The sequence below is a fragment of the Marmota flaviventris genome, chromosome 3 (assembly GCF_047511675.1).
Source record: "Marmota flaviventris isolate mMarFla1 chromosome 3, mMarFla1.hap1, whole genome shotgun sequence".
NCBI lineage: Eukaryota > Metazoa > Chordata > Mammalia > Rodentia > Sciuridae > Marmota > Marmota flaviventris.
Window position 1 is genome coordinate 62,173,857 of NC_092500.1, and position 24,313 is coordinate 62,198,169.

The window sequence follows — 24,313 nt, forward strand, 5'->3', positions numbered from 1 at the left end:
GAAAATGCTAGGGAACCATGTTGATCGAGTCATATTGTTTGCATGTATACATATATAATAATAAATCCCACCATTATGTATAATTACTATGCACCAATAAAGAATATGGAGTAAAAAATGAATAAGAAAATAGTTTGCTGCTACAGCAGAATACACAAAGATTATGCAAATAGCATTTTGGGGAAAAAATAAATCGACGTAAATTTTTTCAAGCCTTTCCACTATAAAATTGTGTGATTTCATAGAATTTTGATATTTTTGTTGTATTGGCTCCACACTAATAACAGAATAAGTTTAATTTGTCTCTTGTAGTAGACATGTTAAAACACTATAAAATATTTTGTAATAACAGAATATTGCTTTACAACAATATACAATGAGAAGATGCAGATTATGAAAAATTTTATTACAAATACTGAGCTTTAGTGGAACAAACAGAGCAAGAAAGTAGATTGTTTCTGTATAATTCAATAAAACATAAATAGATTATTTTTATTACTGGAAGATTCCTCAAATATTTACAGATCCAGTGTTTCTTAATTCTTATCATGTTCACTCCTTCATATGATAACATGATATTGTACAAACTTTTTTGACGAGTGACTTTTTAAAAATTCTGCTGCAAAAGAAAAATGAATAATACAACTAGTTCATAGTAATGGCATCCTAAAACCATTCTGCATCTCCTATATATGAATCAATGACCAAAAAAAATGTTACCATCTCAATTTGGAAACATTCAATACTCATTAGTTTTTAGAATTCTGTTTAATAAACTATTAAATTTTTGATACCACTACTTCTATTGTTTTTTAATGGTTACTGTAGGACTAAATATATACTTTCAGACTATTTGTGTTAGTAGTACATAATTTCATGTTGACAATAGAAACTTTACAACCTTATAGGTGCATTATTCATATTGCCACTGTCTTTAAGCTACAATTGCAATATGTATATATAGATAAATTATAAACTCCAAAGCACAATTTTACAGTTTGGTCATTAAACAATCATAAGCATTTCAAAAAATGAGAGAATCTTAAAAATTTATTAATATTTTTAAAAAATTTCAGTGCTTTTCAAAATATCCTTAGAGATCCTATTTTATTCTGATAACATTTGCTTTTAGCCAAAGTAAGAAAACCCATCAGCATTTCTTACAGCATAGATTTGGCATAATGCATTCTCTTAGCTTTTCTTTCCAGAAAAGTTCTTTATTTTGCCTTCAATTCTAAAGCGCACTTTTCCCAGATAGAGCATTTTTGTTTGATCTTCTTTCTACCCATGTTTAAAAGGTTGTTCCATGGTCTCCAGCCCTTCATATTTTCTGATGAGAAGTCCACAGTTATTAGAATTGTTGTTCTCTAATATCTATATTTAACATTTTCCTCTGGTATCATTCAAGAGTTTTCTTTTTTCTTTGACAGTTTGGCTATCAGAGTCTACTCAAGCAATATACCATTTTTTGTGCTTAAGAATTCCAGTTAAATGGTAACCAAATAACAAATTATTTGATAAATGATGTGATATAAAAATGTACATTCCAGATTTTGCTATATTTCAATAACTTTTTTTCTTCAGACATTTAGAAATACACAGTATAACGTTTAAATTTGGGGTATACACATTCAAATAAAATTTTTATATTATAAAAATGCATTTTATATTTACCACATATGAACTATTTTCAGGTCCTTTCATCCCTTTATGTATATCCTAGTTCTAGGTTATATGCATTTCCTTCATTCTGAGGAACTTCCCTTAATGGTTCAGTCATGCTAGTCTAATGGTGACAGATACATTTTGTTTTAGTTGTAGATGAACAAATATATGTATTTTTAAAAAAATATTTTTAGTTGTAGATGGACACAATATCTTTATTTATTTTTTATGTGGTGCTGAGGATCGAACCCAGTGCCTCACTCATGCTAGGCCAGCACTCAGTCATTGAGCTACAACCCCAGCCCCAACATTTTGCTATGTCTGCTTTCAAGATATTTTTTCTTTGTCATTTGGTTTCCACAGTTTATAATGTGTCAAAGAATAAATTTCTGAGGATTATCCTGTTTGGTTTGGGTTGAATTTATTGAATATTTTGGCTTTTGGCTTTTACCAAATTTGTGGTGGACATTTTCAGTTGTCTGTTCATTGCCTTTTTCCATGAAAATTCTAATTTTCCAATTTTGCTGTATGTCAAGTAATTTGGGATTATGTCCTGAACATGTCTACAGGATTTTTAGACTATTGAGTGTTGCTTTCATCCTATAGAAGCTATTGACATTTTTATTTTACTAGAAACTTAATCTGAGTTTAGACCATGTGTTATGAAAAGCCTTCTGAAGATAGTGGTCTCAATATAATTTCCATATTCTGTGCATTATGACACTACTTAGGTGTATCCCACATAACCAGTGAACCTTCTAAGATCAGGGTGGCTGACTTTCTCTTCAGATTTTTCATACTTTTTTTCCTTATCATACCCATGCACGCACAGCTCAAAATGAAGGCCTGAAAATCATAAACAACTTCACTCTTTCACATACTTCTTCACTATCTCCCCAGTACTTTTCATTCCCTGGAGGTTCCCCTTTCCAGTCCTCCAGACATTAAAATGGAGTTTGAATTGTCTCAATGTGTTCCACATTTCCTGTGATTTTTGCCTTTTTTCCAGGATCAAACAGCATTGAATCCCCAATACTAGAGAAGCTGTTTTGGTGGATGAGGAAATAATTCTATCTTTTTGCTTATGTTTATTTAACCCCAGGATCATAACTATTAAGCTGTGTTCTTACATCATACTTCCAATGGTAGCCTCTTCTTGTTAATTAATGATGTAAGCAGTCATTAGATCAGTATCAGGCAAAAAGTTCCTTCAACCTTTCTAATATAATAAGACTCAATTCACCTTAATAAATATTTCCCTGATTTAGGAAAATACCTAAACTGCTTTATTTTTCCATATTAGCCAAATATTTTCCCATATTAACCAAGCATTTTAATTAAGAGAAGCTCTAGAGAAAATTCTATCAGAAAAGACATAATGTCAGAATAAGATTTTGCTGTGTTCATCCCTCTTAGGATGTAACAGATTGAACAACTATGCATGCACAAAAATACCAACATAATAGTTAGGGAAACCAGGTCTCTCAGTTCATTTTGTGCTACCACAACAGACTACTACAGCCTGGATAACTTATAATAAACAGAAATTATTTGATTCACAATTCTGGAGGCTAAGTCCAATATCAAGGTGCCATCATCTGGTGAGAGCTCATTGACTGCATCATCCCATGGCAGAAGATAGAAGGGCAAGAGACAGAAAAGGGGGTTAAGCTGACTCTTTTATAATGCATTAATCCTGCTCATGAGGATGGAGTCCTCATGCCCTAATCATCATCCAAGGCCACTTCACACAGCCTTTTCTTTATTATTTTTAAGATTTGCTTTTTGTCATAAAATATGGTCTGTTTAAAAAGATGCCTGTATGTCTAAGAAGAAAGTGAATTTTAGTTATTGATGGAAGAAATATTCTGTAGATATATGTTAGGTCCATTTGATTAGTAGCATTTTTTTAATATTTATTTTTTTAGTTGTACACAATAACTTTATTTTGTTTATTTATTTTTACATGGTGCTGAGGATCAAACCCAAGGCCTCACACATGCTAAGTGAGCACTCTACCGCTGAGCTACAACCCCAGCCCTGATTAATAGCATTTTTTAGTTCTGAAAACTCTTCATTTAATATGTCTAGATGACTTATGTATTCATGAGAGAGGTGTGTTGAAATCACCCATATTATTGTATCATCATCTATTTGATTCTTTATATTGAGTAGTTTGTTTTATGTGTACAGGTACATATATATTTGGACATAAATATTTATAATTATTATATTTGTTTGCTAGATAATTCCCTTGAACAAATAAAGTGACCTTCTTTGTCTCTTGTGCTTAATTTTAGCTTAGTGCCTACTTTATCAGATATGAGAGTAATCACTCCTACTTGTTTTGGTATATCTCTTTCTAGCCTTTCACCTTCAACCTGCAAATGTCTTTGCCTGTAAGGTGAGTCTCTTTTATGCAACATCTCATTGGGTCTTATTTTTTAATCTAATCTGCCAATCTATGTTGTTTATTGGAGAGTTAAGACCATTATATTTAGTGTTATTAGAGATGATTTTTATTTCCTGTCATTTTCATATTTTTAATGCTTAGTTGAGACTTCATTCTCCTTTATTGACTATTCTTCTAGTGATATCCAACCATACACTAGTTATGATGTTTATTTTTAAATTCTTTAATTCTTCTGCATGAAACATTTTATTGAATAATTTTTAATGCTGGCTGAATGGTTATAAATTCTTTTAGTTTATGATTATTATGGAATTTTTAAAATTTCTTCTTCAGTTGTGAAGTATAGCTTTTCTGGTTATACGGCAACTGTATTTGCACCCATTACCTTGTTGGGTTTGGTATATATTATTTCAAGCCCTCCTGGCTTTTAGGATCTGGACTGAGTAATCAGTAAAAATTCTAAAGGCTTTCCTCTAAATGTGCTCTGCAATTTTCTATTGTAGCTTTTAGAATTCTATCCTTCTTAGGTACATTGGCCATTTTAATTATACTATGCCTTGAATGGATCTTTCTTGATCTTGCCTATTTGGATTTCTGTATACCTCTCATATTTGTATTTCCATCTTGTTTCTGAGGTTTAGAAATTTTTCTGATATTATTTTATTAAGAAAGTTTTACATTCCTTTAGTTTGTATTTCAATGACTTAGTCTATGCCAATAATTATTACAGTTGGGCTATTAATGTCATTTCAGTTTTCTTGAATATTTTGGTAATAGACTCTTAACATTTTTTCTTTATTGTTGACTTTATTTTTAAGACTATATACTTTGTCAGGGCCTTAAATCTTTCTTGTATGTGGTATAATTTATGATGAATCTTTCAACCAAATTTTTAAATTGGTTTATTGAGTCTTCCATTTCCAGAATTTTATTTGGTTCTTTGTCAAAATCTCTACCTCTTTTTGAAATGATCATTAATTTCTTATATTTTTTTATTAGTTTGTTTTCTACATCTTTTTTTTAGTTCACTGGACATTTTAACTATGAACTTTCTGTTTCTTTCTCCACCATTTCTTCTGAAGTGGTGTCAATGGGATCAGTTGTTAAAGTGTTGTGTGCTGTTTGGAGTGGTTTGTTCCTTTGCTTTTTCTTATTGTCTGTATCTGTCCTCATTTACTGTGATGATTATCTCTTCTTTTTTAAGGAGAGTGTTATTTAGTGAGCTTCTTTCTCTTAAGCACCTCAGGCTGGGTAAATAACCAAGTATTGAGGCTCCTGCTCAATTGTATCCTCTGCTGTTCCCATCATCAGCCCTTTAGAGCTGCTCTCCACTCTCCACACCATTGTTTAATCAACCAACCCCACTAATGAACTTTCGGGTCCATTCCAATTGGCCATTAAAAACAAAGTTCACTCCACCTTGACAGCTGCAATCCGCAGAGAGGCCTTCCCAGTGCCAAGGTGTCCTGGGTGAATGTAAAGTGCTAATCTGTTGCCTCTGAATATAATTGAAACAGAAAACAGGAAAATGGCAGCAAACCCTTCAGGACAAGATTTTCAAAACACAAATAGAGTTGCAATCTTGGCAGAACTGGACAAAGAGAAACGAAAATTACTTATGCAGAACCAATCTTCAACAAATCATCCTGGAGCTAGCCTTGCACTCTCCAGACCCGCTCTTAATAAGGACTTCCGGGATCATGCAGAACAGCAGCATATCGCAGCCCAGCAGAAGGCAGCTTTGCAGCATGCTCATGCACTTTCATCTGGATACTTCATAAATCAAGACTCTGCTTTTGAAAATTTTATTCTTCCTGTTTTACTTCGCCTTGACCCAGAATGAAAAAAAAACATCTGTAATGAAAATTACTTTCTAATACCCAATGCCAAAGCTCCTCTCATTCAGTGCTGTACACACTGTGACATTCAGAATTTTGGCGAACTTACATATATTTTTGCTTTTTGAAAAGAAAGGAATATGTAAGTAAAAGCAAAAAGAAGTGGAGTGGGGGTCTAGGATGATGAAAGCTTTAGAAGCTGGGTTACCTGAAAATTTGTTTATGCTGCTTAGTGACTTTATCTTTTTTGTAATGCCATTTGACTTTTAGCTCTCAATCGAAATTGGATAGTCATGTAAAATCAGCCCCTAACTACTGAATATGTTGTGTCCACAATAGCCTTATAAGAACCATTTATGGTATTTAACTTGAAAGAAATGAGGGTGCTTTTGAAAAATGTGAATGCATAGGATTAAATAAGTTAGGTTTATATTTGTAGTCCACAGGATTGATGTAGTATATAGCTTTCAAGTTTAGAGTCAACATTATCATCCAGAAGTACTGTTTGTAAATGTATAAATATTATCTCATTATTTTAAAAGAAAACCCAAGATAAAACTAAATTACCAACCAGTCTTAAGCATCTTTCATAAACATATGCCATTATAAATGATGTGTCAGTGCTATTCAAAGTAATTATAAAGAATATGATGGCTTACACATTTATTTGTACATGGTCTTATTTAGCATTACTACATAAATGTTATGTCTGTGTGGTTTCATTGTTCATTTATTATCTAATTAAAAGCTTAAAATTATGAAAAAAAAAAAACAAGGCTCATAGAAATAATGTATACTTAACATTTGGAAGTTAAAACCCTGGCCTCATCAAACTCTCCCTATTGACTCTGACTTCTTACATTTCCATTTCTTCAGCTGTAAAACACATTTCAAATACAACATGATGTCCTTATCATAATTAAATATAATGGCAATTTACAATTTCCATGGATAAGAAAAACTGAAATACCCAATAAAATAGAAGAAAACATAAATTATGTAATTTTTGCTACATAGATTCACTATGGATGTCATTTCCATTGAATTAAGAAATTCTTATTTTGAGAGGCAATGACAAACTAGAAAGTATCCACAGAAAGACCAAAGTAGTGAAAACTCTAGAAACCAGCTCAGATGAAACAGTTCAAGAATTCAATTAAATATTTATTGAACAAATGCAGAATAAATGAACTAAGAATGCAATAAACAACTTCAAATATTTGGAGGGTTGTCACATAAAGAAGGAAGACTTGTTTAGCATGTCTTCAAAAGGCCTGACGTGAACCACGGTATAAATGTAAGCAAAATATTGGATGGAGGAAAGTTGGAACACTTATGACAATTGCTTCCTTCCCCACACAAAGCACTGTACCCTTAATCTTACCCTTCTTCTGAAAGAAGATGTCCAAAGTTAATATTTAGGAACATCGCATTCTCCCATTAAGCCCTCCACTGCCAAAACTTAAGGTACTCACACTGTTGGAAGAAAACTAACACTAACAAACTGGCTTACTCAGAAAAAGATTTATTTGCTCCTTAGCTATATTTCTGTATCTATTAATGATTCTCCATAGGTTGGGATAAAAGAAAACATTTTCTCCAAAGAGGGTGAATCACAATCCCAGGAATTCAGGTTCTGGTCCTGGGCACGGTACTGCTGCAGCCCAAGCGCATCACTGTGGCTATCCAAACAGTGGTGCAGATGGGGCTGTGTGCCTGGAAAGCTCCGTACTCTTCTATACAAAGCAGAAGAGCTTGAGTTATTATGAATCTCCAGGAAATATAAACTAACTGCATAATACTAATAGGCTCCAACCAAATTGTTAAATATTACAACATGAGAATTCTTTTAACAACTATATAGCATAAAGTGTGTATGTGTGTGTGTATGTATATATATGTGTGTGTGTGTGTGTGTGTGTGTGTATATATATATATATATATATATATATATATATATATATATATATAGTATTTAATTACATAGTAAGAATGCTGAGGTGCTAATAATCCATCCAGTAAAATGAACATTTTACATTTCTATATTTGTCATTGTATAAGATTTGAATTGGATGCTGAACACAGAATGGTGCATCAATTTTCAAGGAGAGCCACATAATCAGTCTGTCTGGCTAATTGCTGTTCATTAAGGATTGGTGGAACTGGGGCAGGCTCTGGAAAAAAAATAAACCTGTTACAGGAAACATCCAGGGAATCTGCAACTGGCTTTCTGGGCGAACCATTCTCCTGACAGAGTCGGCTTGCCATTCTTTTTTCTAATATAACTTTCACAACCTCATAAATCCTCAAGGAAGGTACATATCTCCTAGTAGCATGTCTAAGTGCTTCCATGATTGGCTGGACTAACTTTTGCCACTGGTGGACATAGATGGTCATATAGATCCCAGGGAAATCTCTCTCCCAGATCCTCTGTCCTACTGACCAAATTCCCCAAAGTTCAGAATTTGCAGATTTGATAGCAGGTGGTATCCTTTTCCAAAGACATCTTGCATTATTCGTGTCCTTGTGGAGCAAATACAAATCTAAAAGCTGACCATACACTGGGGGTATAGCAATTCCTCCAGGAGACTCCAGCCCCTGGTTCTTGCACTGATTCAGCAACTTTTTGAAACTGAAGGTGCCTTCTGCCATCACTGCCCCTGGCATCTTCCCAGGTGATCTTGCTGCCAACTTGCAGACTGCCAGACACCTTACTGCAGTGTAGACTTTAACCTGTAAGCATTTTTATAAACTTTACCTATAAACTTTCTTTTCAGTGCTTCTTTTTTCAGCATGCCATAAATTTTGGCATTTTTTTTTTTTTTGCTTTTCTCCAAATACTAATTTCCCTTTTTATTTTTATCTTATGCATTTGTTGCTCAAGAGTTTATTATTTTCATTTTCAAGAATTTTTCCTTTCTTTTGTTCAGAAAATATACATGGCATTAGTTCAATCTTCTGAAATTTATTGTCTTATTTGTGACCTAAGGAGTAATCTGTCCTGGGAAATGTTTTTTTGCATGCTCTAGAAAGAGGTATAGATTTTTTTGTTATTGGGTGGAATGTTTTGAAAATGTGTGGTAGGTCCATTTGCTCCACAGTGTTATTCTAAACCTTAGTGATTATTTTTAAGAAGTTAGTTTTGGTTTTTTTTTACTTTATTTATTTATTTTTTATGTGGTGCTCCAGGTCAAACCCAGTGCCCCATACATGCTAGACAAGCATTCTGCCACTGAGCCACAACCCCAGCCCTCAGTAGTGATCTTGTGTCTAGATTTTTATTTATTATTAAAAGTGAGGTATTGAAGTCTCTTACTCTTTTTGTGATGTTCTCTTTTTTTCCTCCTTTCTTTTTGCATTTTTTGCCTCACATATCTGTGTACGGGGATGTTGAGTACCCATATATTCATAATGGTTTTATCTTCCTGATGAATTGAACTTTTTTAATCCTCACATAGAATATACCACTTTTTTAGTTAAAATCCATTTTGTTTGATATTAAGTATGGCACTCCTGTTTTCTTTGGCTATAATTTACATGAAGTTACATGGATTATCTTTTTCACACCTTTTCTATTCAACCTATGTGTGTCCTCATGCTTAGGTGAGTGTTTTGTGGACAGCTGGCAAATGCCATTATTTCATTCTTCTTTATGACTGAGTAATATTTCATTGTGTATATATCAAATTTTTTTTACCCATTCATTCATTGAAGGACACTGAGGTTGTTTCTGTAGTTTGGCTATTGTGAGTTGAGTGACTATAAACATTGATGTGGTTGCATCACTGTAGTATGCTGTTTTAAATTCTCTTGGGTATAAACCAAGGATTGGGATAATTGGGTCAAATGGTGGTTCCATTCCAAGTTTTCTAAGGAATCTCCATGCTGCTTTCCATAGTGGCTGTACCAATTTGCAGCCCTACCAACAGTGTATCAGAGTACTTTTCTCCCCACGTCCTTGCCAATATTTATTGATACTTGTATTCTTTATAATTCTCGTTCTGACTGCAGTGAGATGAAATCTCAGTGTAGTTGTAATTTGCATTTCTCTAATTGCTAGAGAAGTTGAACATTTTTATATATTTTTGACCATTCATATTTCTAATTCTGTAAAGTATTTATTCAATTTCTTTGTGAAAGGAAAGTGACCACAACACTCGGAGCAACCAAAAGATCTTTATTGCAGCAGTGCAACAAAGAGAAAGGAAAGAAGGAAAGAGAGAGAGAGAAAAGAGAAGAGATGAACAGGGAGAGAGCAAGAGCAAGAGAGAGAGAGAGTGCACGTAAGAAAGATAAAGAGCAAGAGAGAGAGAGCAAGAGAGAAAGAGCAAGAGAAAGGGGGAGCAAGAGAGAGAGGGAGCAAGAGAGAGGGAGGGCAAGTGAGAGGGGGGCCTGGCAGGAGGGAGTTTTTATAGCCCAAATCTAATGGGGCCTCTGGGTCTGCAAGCTGCCTTGTTGGCCCAAGGGGGATTGAGTGCTCAGCCTTAAGCGGGACTTGACACAAACAGGTGATAAAGGACCAGATAGAGGGGGGTTTGAGTGCGTGGGCTATCTTGCAGCCAACATCTGTTCAGCCTGCCCTGCAGACAACACAGTTCAGCCTGCTCTGCACCCAACATTCCTCCCTTTTTGTTTTTTTTAAGTAACACAGGGACAGGCGTAAAGTCCTCTGGCTTCTTCCTGCTTAATGGTGGGCGGCATTAGACCTAGAAGGGGAAGAGGAGGAATGTTCGGGGGACAGGTCTGAGAACACCAGAGCAGAAATAACACTCAGTGGCTACAGACAACTACTGTGGTAGGGGTAAAGTCCATAAAAGTTCCTTGAAGCCACAAGTCCTCGATGGCATCAAACCAGTCCTAGATGGAGGAGATTCTTGGTATCAGCCACTGGTCCTGTAGCAGGGACTCTAGGAAGTATTGGAGGTGGCTTGGTTGAATCTAGTAATGTTAAGGGTGACAGACCACTTGCAGCCAGTGGAAGGGCAATCGCCTTGACCCATAAACTGAGAGTGGGTGGTGTCATCTCGCTTGGATGTAGAAGAGGTATCTGTGGTTTGAGATAAAAACTTGAGAGAGAATAATGATTAGTAAAAGAAGAAGAGGGTTGGCGAGAAATTTTGAGTTTGGTGGGCATGGTGGAAGTCCAGGACTGGACATTTGGAACAAGTGCCTTTTTAAGGTGGGAGACATGGTGGTACCAGGGGGAGTTTAGGTTTGATGCTTCCTTGTGGAGATACTGTAGAGCAGACAGAATAAGCAGAGTGGACGTGCTGGAGAGTAGTTCTCATTCCTAGGAAGTGAAAGAGGGGTTGTGAAAATTGAAAAAAGGGGTTAGAAAGGGTTTTAGATGGGCACAGAGTCTCTGGAGCCAGAGGAGTTGGTCATGAGTCGTAGGTGTCCATCTTGGGCATCAGGGCTGGTAGTCTTAAAGAAGTAGTTGATTGACCAGCTTGTTGGTGAATTTGTGTATCTGATCTTGCATGAACTTCTGTAGGCAATTTAATAGATATGGTTCTATTAGGAGAAACATAGAGAGGACTAATAGGGGTCCTGTGAGGGGGAGGAGCCAAGGCCATACTTAACTGAACATTCCCCATGGAGCCTGTTGGCTTAGTTGCTGTCTCCTCTTTTCTAGCTGTTCTTGTCCTTTATTACTCCCAGGAATGACTGGTTTTGGCTTAACTGTTTTTGGTAGGTGTTTAAGATCAAGTTGGTCAAAATTGACTTTGTTTCTATCTATTGTTAAGAGTCAGCTGAGTTCCCATAGGGGTCGCTCGTGGGGGAACCTGAGAGCAGCTTCTTAGTTCTGCTAGTGCCATTTGCGCTAGGATGGGTCCAGGTCTTGCTTGACCATGTGGCTTCCCTTGGAAGCATCAGGGATGTCTCCTGTCTCCAATGACCCTCCTATTCACGGCAAATGTACTGATTGGCTTTTCATTCTCCAGTGGTCTCATTAATCTCCCTGATCAGGAGGTTATGTGGCCCAGAGTTGCAAAGCTCTTTAGAGAAGTTCCCTGTTCCCTGGATTCAGACTGACTCAGAGGGCCAGAGCCAAATATTGGTTTTTTTGGCCATTTTAGTTTAACTTTAAGTCTTGATCATAAACATCCAGCAAAGTCAGTTTCACCCTAAATTAAGAGTGTTGGGCTTTAGCTGAAGTCTGGCCTGGAGTCATTCTTACATGTAGTAAGATGGGAAGCACAGCCTTATCTCAGGTAAGGCTAAGATTTATAAATCTTAGGTAAAGTGTTCTAGTATTGAAGCTGATCTCTTTTTTTAATATTATTTTATAAAGTTTATATATGTTGTTGCTTGATGTCACATGAATACTAGATAATACAGTATATTACATTTAAATTGTACCCAGTTTATAGAACTTTATATTAATCTTATTGATAACGGGTCCAGTTATAAAACATCAAATGATATAAATAAATCTCTGATATGTTATTTTTATAAGCCTAAAATAACCATGCAACCTTTTGGAGAACACCGGCTTGATATAGTTTTTTAAAGCTTCTATCTTAATGACATATACCTGGAAAATATGAACACATTTAATATACAAAGAAGAGTAATAGTACCACAATTATTATTGATGTTTTTATATTAGTCAAGTTTAGCTTTTAGAGAAATAACATATTACAATATTGCAAAATAACAGTTGTTGTTTAACCATAGTTGTATATACAGACCTTCTTTAGCACTTACTTAAACCCTCTTATTTACTTAATAGACTCTCTTATCCAGAAACACATTTTCCTTCTATTAAATCCATACCTAGAAGCTTCTAATTTTTCTTTCCTATTTGTTAACTCTTTCTTTTTTTTACATTTTTAAATAATCCTTGTAAATTTCTGAATTTAGGCAAATTATTCCATTTTAATAAGAGATATTTTGTTATTTGCAGTATACAATTAATCACATCTGTTGACCATTTCATGAATACATGAACAATGTTTAAGTATATAGAATTATACTGTTGTAGGGACGGACAAGGCAAGGCACCTAAGATAGCTCTGAAGATAGGGAAATAGTTTTATTTGGTTGCAGCCGGATTTAGAGGGCACATCTTCTGCTGTAATCAATTAATCCCCTGAACCCCAAGTTTAGGTTGTTTCAGAATTTTGTACCCAACATGTAAGGGGAGTGGCTCAGAAGTTCGCAGTCTGCAGAAGTTCACAAAAAGCAGTTTTTTTTTCCCTCTGTTCTGGGCAAGTTAACCCTTCAAGGACACTTGGGAGGGGGAGAGCTTTTTTTTTTCCTTATTCTCCTTTTCCCCCCACCCTCCCCACCCCTGCCAGCTGTTATCATGGAGCCCAGTTGGTAACCTCCTTATCTTAGACATGTAGCCTTCTCTGTGAAGCCCCAGCTCAAAGCCAGTGGCCTTGTTTTACATATTTTGTGAAAAAAATAGTAAGGGGGTGTCCAGCGCCTGGAGTGCTGATTTTTCCAGCCAGTGACCAAGTAAAACAGGGCAACAGGAAAATAGGAAGTTTATCTACATTGAACTTTTTGTGGAGATTCTTTTGTTGAAAGTCCTAAAATCAGCCATGGTGAAGATTTCTGGAGAAGGTCAGTTAAGCCTTTTCTGTGGGCCTGGGTAAGGAGGGGAAGACAGGAAGGCAGGGCTGAGAGCAGCTTGGTGGATCTGAGAATGAGGAAGGAGTGATGTAAAAGAATAGGATTTTCCCTAGCAAGGAAAACTTGAGCAGCAGAACAGGTAGAGCAGAGGGGAGGATGGGAGTGAATATCCCAAAAAGGCTGTAAGGGACAATTCTTAGTAACCCGTTTTCAGTGATGACAAAGCAACTTTAAAGGCCATTTCACCAGATCTCTGATAGGGGTCCAAGGGCTCTCCTCAGCTGGTTTGAGCTTTGGGTTAACTGGTAAGAGGACCTGGTGGGACCCGGTGTGGGCACTGACAGGAGAAGAGAGGAGTGAGTGGGTGAAGGGATTCCTTCAGTACTTGCTACCTCAGAAAAGAGGCAATGTTTTGAGGAAAGACGGTTGTTTAGGTTTTTGATCTAGTGAGTGGAGAGGAGAAGTCAGGTTGTTCAGGTGGGGGAGACAGTGGAGGGGCTGGGGCAGAAGGTTGAGGGTGAGGACCTATTTGATCTGGGCGATAGGGTGGAAATTCATCAGTAGGGTCAAAAGTAGTGGATGAGTCCGGAGGAGGAGGAGATTGGGGATCAGTGGTTGTGGGTGTTGGTTTGCAAGCTAGAAGAATTTGCAGAGGTCTGCAAGAGGTGCAGAGAGCACAAGCAAGAAGAAAGCTTTGATATAGCAGCTTTTTACCCATTTTTTCGAATGCTCACAGTAATTGTAGAGATCCCTTAGAATGGAGGGATCCAGGGACCCAAAAGGGGGGCCATCTGCTTTGGTTGTCTAAGGGATAAGTGGGCCAGGCCTGGGTGCTATATTTGATCAATTTTGGGGGTTTAATGTCTGGTGTCAAGGAGAGGGTTTTGAGGTTATCCAAGAGGCATTGTAGGGGAGAGCCGACCAGCAGAGAGGACACATTACCCATGTTGCAAAGTAGTATAAGGAGGAGGGAAGGGGATGCAAACTTGGTATAGAGGAGAAGGAAGGAGATGCAATTGTAGTATAAGAGAGAAGGAGGAAACTGATTTATTGGCAAAAGGGGCGTCCCCGCTAGAGCCAAAAATCAGGAGTGCCTTAGTGGCAGGTTCGAACTGCAGAGATTGGTCGTCACTGAATCCTGACAGTTGAAGCTCTCATCCTGGACGGAACTGGAGCCGTGGGAGACCTTGGCCAAGGCTTTACTTTTCGGGACCCCTCCTGGAGAGGCTGGAGACTTGCAGGGCCGGAAAGAGGGGAAAGAGAGAGACAGGGGAAGAGAGAGGAAGGGGAGGGTAAGTGTCTGAGGACTAGGACTTTAGGAGAGCCACCAAGATGGTGAAGGTCTGGGTGGACTGTGATGCTCAGTTCTCTGTTATGTGTCCCCGGAGGTTTCAAAGTCCTTTGAGGGAGACCTACAAAGCCTATGCTGGTAACTAACAGCTGGGAAGGGAAGGGAATAATTTTGAACCCAGGAGTCTATTCTGCCCTAGGAAGGAGTCCCTGAGGGCCACCGTAGCCTTGAAGGCTGTGGTGGGGTGTTTTCCTCCCCGCAGGTGGGCAAAGAGGTTTGCCGGACAATCAACGGCCAAATCCTCCTGATACCACCATTGGGTTTAGGACTCCAGGAAGGGGAAACTCACCAATCGAAGGTCGGTGGTGGATGGAGTTCTGGCAGTCGAGAAAATGGGTTCAGGCCTGGGTTCAGGCCATCTGGTGAGTGGCACTTCCGTAGGAAGAGGGACCCCAAAGTGGGTTTTAACCCTCTCCCGGGTTTCGGCACCAATGAAAGGAAAGTGACCACAACACTCGGAGCAACCAAAAGATCTTTATTGCAGCAGTGCAATAAAGAGAAAGGAAAGAAGGAAAGAGAGAGAGAGAAAAGAGAAGAGATGAACAGGGAGAGAGCAAGAGCAAGAGAGAGAGAGAGAGAGAGGGCGTGTAAGAAAGATAAAGAGCAAGAGAGAGAGAGCAAGAGAGAAAGAGCAAGAGAAAGGGGGAGCAAGAGAGAGAGGGAGCAAGAGGGGGGGGCAAGTGAGAGGGGGGCCTGGCAGGAGGGAGTTTTTATAGCCCAAATCTAATGGGGCCTCTGGGTCTGCAAGCTGCCTTGTTGGCCCAAGGGGGGGTTGAGTGCTCAGCCTTAAGCGGGACTTGACACAAACAGGTGATAAAGGACTAGATAGAGGGGGGTTTGAGTGCGTGGGCTATCTTGCAGCCAACATCTGTTCAGCCTGCCCTGCAGACAACACAGTTCAGCCTGCTCTGCACCTAACACTTTGCCCATTTATTTATTGGGTTATTTACTTTTCTTGTGTTAAGTTTTTTTGTATTCTTTGTATAACCTGGAGAATAATGCTCTATCTGAGGTACAGGTGGTAAAGATTTTCTCCAATTCTGTAGAATCTCTATTCACATCTCTATTTCCTTTTGCTATGAAGAAGCTTTTCAGTTTGATATCATTCCATTTACTGATTCTTGATGTTACTTGTGCTTTTGGAGTCTTATTGAGGAAGTCAATTTTGAAGCCAACATGATGGAGATTTGGTCCTACTTTTTCTTCTAGAAGGCACAGGGTCTCTGGTTGAATGCCCAGGTCCTTTATCCACTAAGAGTTGAGTTTTGTGCAGGGTGAGAGAGAGGGATTCGATTTCATTCTAATACATATGGATTTTTAGTTTTCCCTGCACCATTTGTTGAAGAGGCTATCTTGTCTCCAAAGTTTGTTTATAGTGTCTTTGTCTAGGATGAAATAACTGTAATTATATGAGTGTGTCTCTGTGTTTTCTGTTCCATTCCTTTGGTCTGTTTTGGTGCCAATTCCAAGCCATTTTTGTTGCTATACCTCTGTAAAATATTTTAAGTTCTGGTATTGTGATGCCTCCTACAACACTTTTCTTGCTAAGGATTACTTTGATTATGTTATTCTGGGTCTCTTATTTTTCCAAATGAACTTTATGATATTTTTTTCAATTTTATGAAGAAATTCATTGGGATATTAATAGGAATAGCATCAAATCTGTATAGTGCTTTTGGTAGTATGGCATTTTGATAATATTAATTCTACCTATCAGGAACATGAGAGATCTTTCCATTTTTTTGAAGTCTAATTCAATTTCCTTCCCTAGTGTTCTGTAATTTTCAATAGAGAGGTTTTTATCCTCTTTTGTTAGATTGATTCCCAAATGTCTTTTTTTTTTTTGAGGCTATTATAAAAGGGATAGTTTTTGTGATTTCTCTTTCAACTGGCACATCATCAGGGTATAGAAATGAAATTGGTTTATTAGTGTTGATTAGATACCCTGCTACTTTGCTGAACTTGTTTATGGCTTCTAGAAACTTTCCAGTAGAGATTTAGGGTCTTCTAAATATAGAATCATGTCATCAGCAAATAAGGATAGTTTGAGCTCTTTTTTTCCCCATTCAGATCCCTTTAATTTCTTTTCTTTTTGTCTAATTGTTCTAGCTAGGGTTTTGAGGACTATGTTGAATAGGAGCGATGAAAGGGGGCATCCTTGCCTGCTTCAGTTTTTAAAGGGAATGATTTCAATTTTTTTCCATTTAGAATGATGTTGCCTTGAGTTTAGTGTATACAGCTTTTACAATGTTGAGGTGTGTTCCCACTATCAATGCCGCAGTCTGGCTGGGCACAAAATGACTGAGCTGCCACAAGGCACTTGTAGGTTCAAAACAGGAACTCCTTTTTTTCTTGAGCTCCTCGAACGCCACCCACGCAGCCCTTCCAGGCACACACCACACCAACCGGAAATCCCTCCTCAGGACCTTCCCCAACCAAGGCGAACCCTCCAGGAATCCCCAGGAGAACTCCAAAGTAGCAAGGAACTCCAAAGCAGTGGGCACCTGAGGCAGCAAGAGCGGCCCCATAGCCTGAAAGTAAAGGTCAAATATTCAATACAATCAATCCAGCATCACAGCAATTAAATATAGCTTAACTCAAATCATCATCTCAATGGTTCGCTGGCGTCACCTTTCAAACATTCCCTCTGGTAAATGCCAGGCATCAGAACAACCAGGGCCATGGCTCTCAACAACTATCCCTAGTTTTTCTAATGTTTTGAGTATGAAGGGATGTTGTATTTTATCAAATGATTTTTCTGCATCTATTGAGATAATCATGTGATTCTTGTCTTTAAGTCTTTTGATGTGGTTTATTACATTTTACTGATTTCTGTATGTTGAATCAAACTTGCATCCTAGAATGAAGCATTATCTCTTTGATATATTTTATATGCATTTTGTCAAGATTTTATTGAGAATTTTTGCATCAATGTTCATCAGGGATATTGGTCTGAAGCTCTCTTTCCTTGATGTGTATTTTTCTAGTTTTGGTATCAGGTGATACTAGCTTCATAGAATTAGTTTGGAAGAGGTCCCTCCTTTTCTATTTCATGGAATAATTTGAGGAGTATTGGTGTAAGCTCTTCTTTGAAGATCTTATAGAACTCAGCTGGGAATCCATCTCACCCTGGGATTTTTCTTGGTTGGTAAAATTCTAATGTCACCCTCAGTTTCATTACCTGAAAATGATATATTTAAATTTTCTATGTCCCCTTGACTCAATTTGGGTAGGTCATATCTCTAGAAATTTGTTAATTTCTTCAAGATTTTACATTTTATTGGAGTTTAAATTTTCAAAGTAGTGTCTGATTATCATCTGTATTTCCGTGGAGTCCACGGTGATACTTCATTTGTCATCATGAATTTTAGTAATTGTGTTTCCTCTCTGTTAGCTAACCAACTTTTTGTTTCACTGATTTCTTGAGGTTTTTGTTTGTTTGTTTGTTTCAATTCTATCTCTGATTTCTATTATTTTCTGTCTTCTACTGCTTTTGGTGCTTGTTCTTTCTTCTTTTTCTAGGGTTCTGGGTGTAAAGTTAGGTTATTTATTAGGTGATTTTATGTTCTTTTAATGAATGAGCTCAATGCATTGAACTTTCCTCTTATATCTGTCTTCATGTGTCCTAAAGGTTTTGATGGGTTGTGTCACTATTCTCATGTACATCTAAGTATTTTTTATTTAATTTCTGATTTCTTCATTGGTCATTCAATAGTGTATTACTTAGTCTCCAGGTGTTTGAATAGCTTCTATTTTTTTTAAATTTTATTATTGATTTCTAATTTCAGCCCATTGTGATCTGATAGAATGCAAGGTATTCTCTCTCTCTCTCTCTTCTCTCTCTCTCTCTCTCTCTCTCTCTCTCTTTCTCTCTCATATGGCTTCTTTATTTAGTTTTTTTTAAGAGAGAGTGGGAGAGAGAGAGAGAGAGAGAATTTTTTTTCTAATATTTATTTTTTAGTTCTCGGCAGACACATCTTTGTTTGTATGTGGTGCTGAGGATCGAACCCGGGCTGCATGTATACCAGGCAAACGCGCTACCGCTTGAGCCACATCCCCAGCCCTTTATTTAGTTTTTTTATTTGAAAAATAAAAACTATTTTATTTTTTATCTCTCAACTGGTGACAGAGGTATATTGAAGTCACCCAGTATTGTTGTGTTGTGATCTATTTGATTCTTGAGATCATGAAGGGTTTTTTTAATGTATGTAGATGCTTCATTGTTTGGGGCATAAATATTTAACATTGTTATGTCTTGTTGATGTATAAGTTCCTTTAAGAAGTATGAAATGTCCTTATTTGTCCCTTCTGATTAATTTTGACTTGAAGTTCACTTTATCAGATATGAGGATGGAAAGCTCTGCTTGATTGTGAAATCTATGTGAATGGTAAGTTTTTTCCTACCCTTTTGCCTTCAGCCTGCAGATGTCTTTGCCTATGAAGTGAATCTCATGGAGATGATATAGAAATGGTTCTAGTTTTTTAATCCAGTCTGCAAGTCTATGTCTTTTGATTGACAAGTTTAGATCATTTACAATCAATATTATTATTGATAAATGGTTGTTGTTTCCTGTCATTTGGAATTATTTCCGTTTTTTATTTTGAAATTGCTTCTTTTTTGATTGACTATTGTTTTAATGTAGTTCCTCCCATTGCTGGTTTTCACTTTTATTTTTCATTTTCTCTTCATGAAATATTTTAATGAGTATGTTTTGTAGTGCAGGCTTTCTATTTGTGAATTCTTTTAACATGTTTATCATGGAAGATTTTTTATTTCATTGTCAAATCTGAAGCTTAGTTTTGTATTCTTGTTTGGGTTCCATTTTCTTTCAGAAATATATTATTCTAAGACCTCCTAATTTTAAGGGTCTAGGTTGAAAATGAAGGTGAGATCCAAATTGATTTCTCTCTAAGTGTTACTTGACTTTTTTTTCATGGGAAACCTTTAGAAGTCTATCCTTATTCTATATATTAGTCATCTTCATAATAATGTGCCTTGTTGTGGGTTTGTTGTAATTTTATATATTTGGGGTTCTGTAAGTTTCTTGTATTTGACATTCCATTTCATTCTTAACGTTTGGGAAATTTTCAGACATTATTTCATGGAAAAGATTATGTATTCCTTTGGTTTGTATCTCTGAGCCTTCATTATCCTGATAAACCTTATGTTTGGTCTTTTTGTATTATCCCATACTTCTTGGAGGTTTAGTTTAAGGTCTCTTAACATATTTTACCCATGCTCAACTTTATTTTCAAGATTATTTATTTTGTCTTCTTTACTGAGCTTTCTTCCAGGTGGTCTAGTCTGCTGGTGATACTTTCCAATGAATGTTTTATTTGATTTATTGATTTCTTCATTTCTCGGATTTCTTTTATTTGTTTGTTTTCAAGATCTCTCCTTATTAAAGTGATCATTGTTACCTGTATTTTCTCCATTATATTGTGCTTTACCTCACAAATCAGTTTAACCATGAACATTCTAAATTCCTTCTCCAAATTTTCTTTCGCTATACTGTTAATAGATTATGTTTTTGACTTATTTTGGGTTTTTGAGGCAATTTCCCTTGCCTTTTCATGATGTTTGTATGTCTACCCATCTAAGAGTTGATTTTGAGACAGTAGGGTTTCTACATAATGGAATTATAGAGTCCCTGAAGATTTCTTGTACCTCACAGTTTAGGGGGAGTCAGATAGTAACAACAACAGATGCAAACAATTTATAGCATTATACAAAATAGCTCTTACACTGAAATCTACAATCTTGATTGTTACAATACTCAGAAACAATATGATCAGTTATTGCCCATGGTAAAAAAAACAGTTAATTTATATAGGGTTTCCAATTTTACAGGATGACCAGAGATAGAACAGAAGTAACATAGGATGTGAAAATTATGAGGAGAAACAAAAATAGAGGTAAAATTTTTTTGAAAAAAATGGAAGAGAGAACAATAGAGGTTTGCTCTTTGCAGAGAAAAAGAGAAAGAGAGTTGAAGGAAAACAATAAGTGAGAAAAAGGAAATAATAAAAATAACAACAGAAAATTTTTAAAAAATTAAAAGATAAAATAAAAATATAAGAATAGAAATAAAAGTTTAAAAAAGTAAAATCTATATACACTAATCAAACATCTTAGTATTTGAAATATTTATCCATTAAAAATAAATGCCTTCAAATAAAATGGTGGAAATGAGAAAAAAATGAGGATATATGAATACATAAAAGAATCCAGTTAAACATAGTTTTTCAACAGGAAAAGAAGAAGAGATGGGGTTGCAGAAAAAGGTTTGTAGATTCTAGAGGTGAGTAGGGCATATGCAGGGGTGACATAGTATGTGTTTTAAGAGGAGAAAACCTTAAAAAATATTTTAAAAACAAGAATTTTAACAATAGATGTAAAAGAGTTAAAGGAAGAATGAGAGAGTGAACAATAGAGTTTGGCTGTTGGCAAGAAAAAGAGAGAAGTAGAAACAAAGGAAAACTGACTTATGAGAGAGTCAATAGGAAGTCAACCCAAAAATATACTAATCAAAGACCTAATCTTCCAGAAAAAATACAGAGCACAAAAAAAGAAAAGAAAAGAAAAGCTTCCTTAAGGAAATGTTAAAAGCTAAAAAGAGCAACAAAAACAAATATGTATGTGTACAAATGCATAACTGTCCATCATTTGTTAATCAATACACATTCAAAAACAAATCAAATCTTAACAAAATAAAATAGCAAAACAGTCAATGAAAGGGTTTTTTTGTCTGCTTTCTGTGCCAACTGCCTTTCTGTTTCTCAGCTTCCCTTCTCAGTGGGATGGTGTGAAGAGCTCTGGAAGATGCCGGCAGCCTGATTTCCTGAGTTTTGTTTGGAATTTGCACAATGTATCACTGCAAGTGAAGCTCTCAGGGGCAGGGATTTGGTCTGTATTTCCCCAGGTGTTTTTATGAGGAGGTTTTGGGGCATTAATGAATCAACATGCATCTAGTGCTGTATCCCACTACTCTCCACAGGGCACCATCCATGGGCTGAGGAAGTCTGTCCTTCGAGGGTTCTGTTTTTCAGGGATACTGAGGGAGGTTTTTTTGTTGCTTTTTGTTTCCCAAAGGGTGTTTTCAAGCACTGAGCTCAGTCACTCTATCCCATTGAGTTTCTGCTTTCTGCTGATTCTGTGTGCTGCTGGATCCTGGTTCAATTGGAGGGGTAGATAGAGGCTGAGGGCTTTCTGTATCAACTCTGATCTGTATTACCCTTAGGCAAAGCTGCTTTTGGAGCACTAATCTCTTTCTCTCTGCCCTATTTGGTTTCTCCCTATGCATATCCTGCTCACTGCCAAGTCAATGGAGTGGGAAAGGGGGACATGGGCTTTCTATGGTCTCTCTGATCTGTATTTTTCCCGGGTAAAATGGTCTCCATACCAAAAAATTTCCAGATTTGCTAGACTCTATTTAGAGCTCACAGTTGGCATCTGCTGGATTCCTGTGTTTGTTTCTGCCTGGAATTCACAAATATAAAGCTCCTGGTCGAAGTTTACACAACCTTTCTCACAGACATATTTATGTTTTGAGCTCCTTGTGCATGGCTGGCAGACCATGACTTTTATGTACCAGTTTACTGCTCCAATACCTCTGGGTTCTGCCCCAGACAGGCTGCCCCTTCAATCCTGGGGTTCCCCCCACCAAGAAATTCCAACACTTATAGGTCTTTTCAACCCTTATATTTTACCCCCAGACCCAACACCCACTCTCCTGAAGCTCCAATTCAGTTTCTTGGCCTTATCTGATGTGCTTCAACCTTCCCAGTGTTCAAGGCATTAAGTTGGATACCGATTATCAGTGGACTGTTTTTCCTTTTCTCTCACCTCCTGGAGAAGTAGTTTCCTCACTGTTTGAGTCCTGAGTCATGGAGCTCTGAGAACCAGGATTTGTTTGGATGGTATAATAAAGTATGGAAACATTGTTCAACACTATGGCATACACATTGATTTGGTGAAATAAAATTATATTGGAGATGAGTAAAAGAGTTCATTGTTAAAAATTCTTCCCTAACATCCACAACATCTCCCATATCCAGGACTTTCAGGATTAATGATGTCTCAGAGGGGTAAAAAGTAATATTTGGCAAGGGTATGTCACCTGGAAAAAGATACTAAGAGTATTTTTGTCACGATCAGGAGAATAACATTACTGGTTACAAGAGGTGTTATAGCCACAATACAACTGTTGGAACAGAAATAAGAATCATAGAATAGCATTTTTCTTCTCTAGAAGTTTTTTAAGAGCCTCTTTGACATCTTTGTTTCTCAGGGAATAAATCAAAGGGTTCAACATAGGTGTGACTAGGGAGTAGCATAAGGAAGCCACTTTACTCAGTTCAGGAAACCTGTCAGGAACGAGGTACATGAAGAAAACAGCCCCATACAGCACACTCACGACTCCCAGGTGGGAGCTGCAAGTGGAGAAGGCTTTCTTGCGGCCCTCAGTGGAGCGAATATTTAGAACTGTGGACACAATATACATGTAAGAAACAATAATGACTATGATGGTTGGCAACATAATGATGATAGACAAGATAAAAGAGAGCATTCTGTGGACAAAAAGGTCAGAACAAGATAATCTCTGAAGTGGGCGAATATCACAATAAAAGTGGTCAATGGCCCGAGAAGCACAAAAAGATAAAGTAAATGTCATACTGGTTTGAAGAACTGAAGTTATGCATCCACAGAAATACGATCCAGCCACCAACTGAGTGCAGAGACGTGTTGACATCTGAACAGAATAGAGGAGTGGGTTGCAGATGGCAATGAAGCGATCATAAGCCATGGCTGCCAGGAGAAATCCCTCTGTAGCAAGGAAAAGTGCAAACAGAAAGACCTGGGCCACACAGCCTGCAAAGGAGATGGACTTGCTTTCAGACCAGAAGTTGCTCATGGCCTTGGGTGCAATAACAGATGAATAGAAGAGATCAACAAAAGACAGGTTGCCTAGGAAGAAATACATTGGTGTGTTCAGCCTGGGGTCAGTCATGATAATGGCCATCATCCCAACATTCCCTAGAAGGATCATGACATAGACAAGCAGAAATATCAGGAAGAGGAGAAGATGGAGCTCATAGCGCACCCTGAAGCCTATGAGAATGAAGTCAGTCATATCTGAGTGATTGCTTGTTTCCCTGTCACCCATGGAAGACACCTGATGAGAGGCATAAGCAAAGTAAACAAATACACTCTTAGCTTTGATCTTAGTATTATAAATCATCATACAGTATTTAGATTTACAAGATTATTCTGAAATCATTATTAATTTTATCATCATAGACAAACTGTGACTTGAATAGAATTCAACCTAATGATTTTTGAATCTAATTTTTTTCCCTTATTAGAGTGGTAGAATATTTTTTCTGTGCCTGTAATGGAATTCTACCAAACCACTTTTCACATAGGCAAATACCACTATCTACATATTTCCCCCTTTGGTT

The 24,313-nt window shown here is 37.0% G+C and overlaps 1 protein-coding gene, 1 long non-coding RNA gene and 2 pseudogenes across 3 annotated transcripts; 1 reads left to right on the forward strand and 3 right to left on the reverse strand.

The window, feature by feature from the left end:
- The first annotated feature begins 5,606 nt into the window (after nt 1–5,606).
- On the forward strand, nt 5,607–5,921 carry LOC114103886 (SOSS complex subunit C pseudogene; annotated as a pseudogene).
- A 2,089-nt stretch (nt 5,922–8,010) lies between these two features.
- On the reverse strand, nt 8,011–8,583 carry LOC114103890 (COP9 signalosome complex subunit 8 pseudogene; annotated as a pseudogene).
- A 1,490-nt stretch (nt 8,584–10,073) lies between these two features.
- Nucleotides 10,074–15,764, reverse strand: LOC139705195 (uncharacterized). Of its 2 annotated transcripts, none has more exons than XR_011707075.1 (2): nt 15,141–15,764; nt 10,074–11,206 (listed from the first exon to the last, which is right to left on the reverse strand). It is a non-coding gene; the product is annotated as an uncharacterized lncRNA (long non-coding RNA). The 2 variants fall into 2 exon arrangements; XR_011707076.1 differs by lacking the exon at nt 10,074–11,206 and adding an exon at nt 14,525–14,734.
- Nucleotides 15,765–23,076: 7,312 nt separating this feature from the next.
- LOC114103892 (olfactory receptor 9K2) lies at nt 23,077–24,033 on the reverse strand. Its single transcript, XM_027949728.2, has one exon. The coding sequence runs from the start codon at nt 24,016–24,018 to the stop codon at nt 23,077–23,079; it is 942 nt and encodes a 313-aa protein (XP_027805529.1). The 5' UTR covers nt 24,019–24,033.
- Nucleotides 24,034–24,313: the final 280 nt, after the last annotated feature.

Coding starts and splice junctions, on each gene's coding strand:
- LOC114103892 (XM_027949728.2), bottom strand. CDS start 24,018: ATGGGTGACAGGGAAACAAGCAATCACTCAGATATGACTGACTTCATT.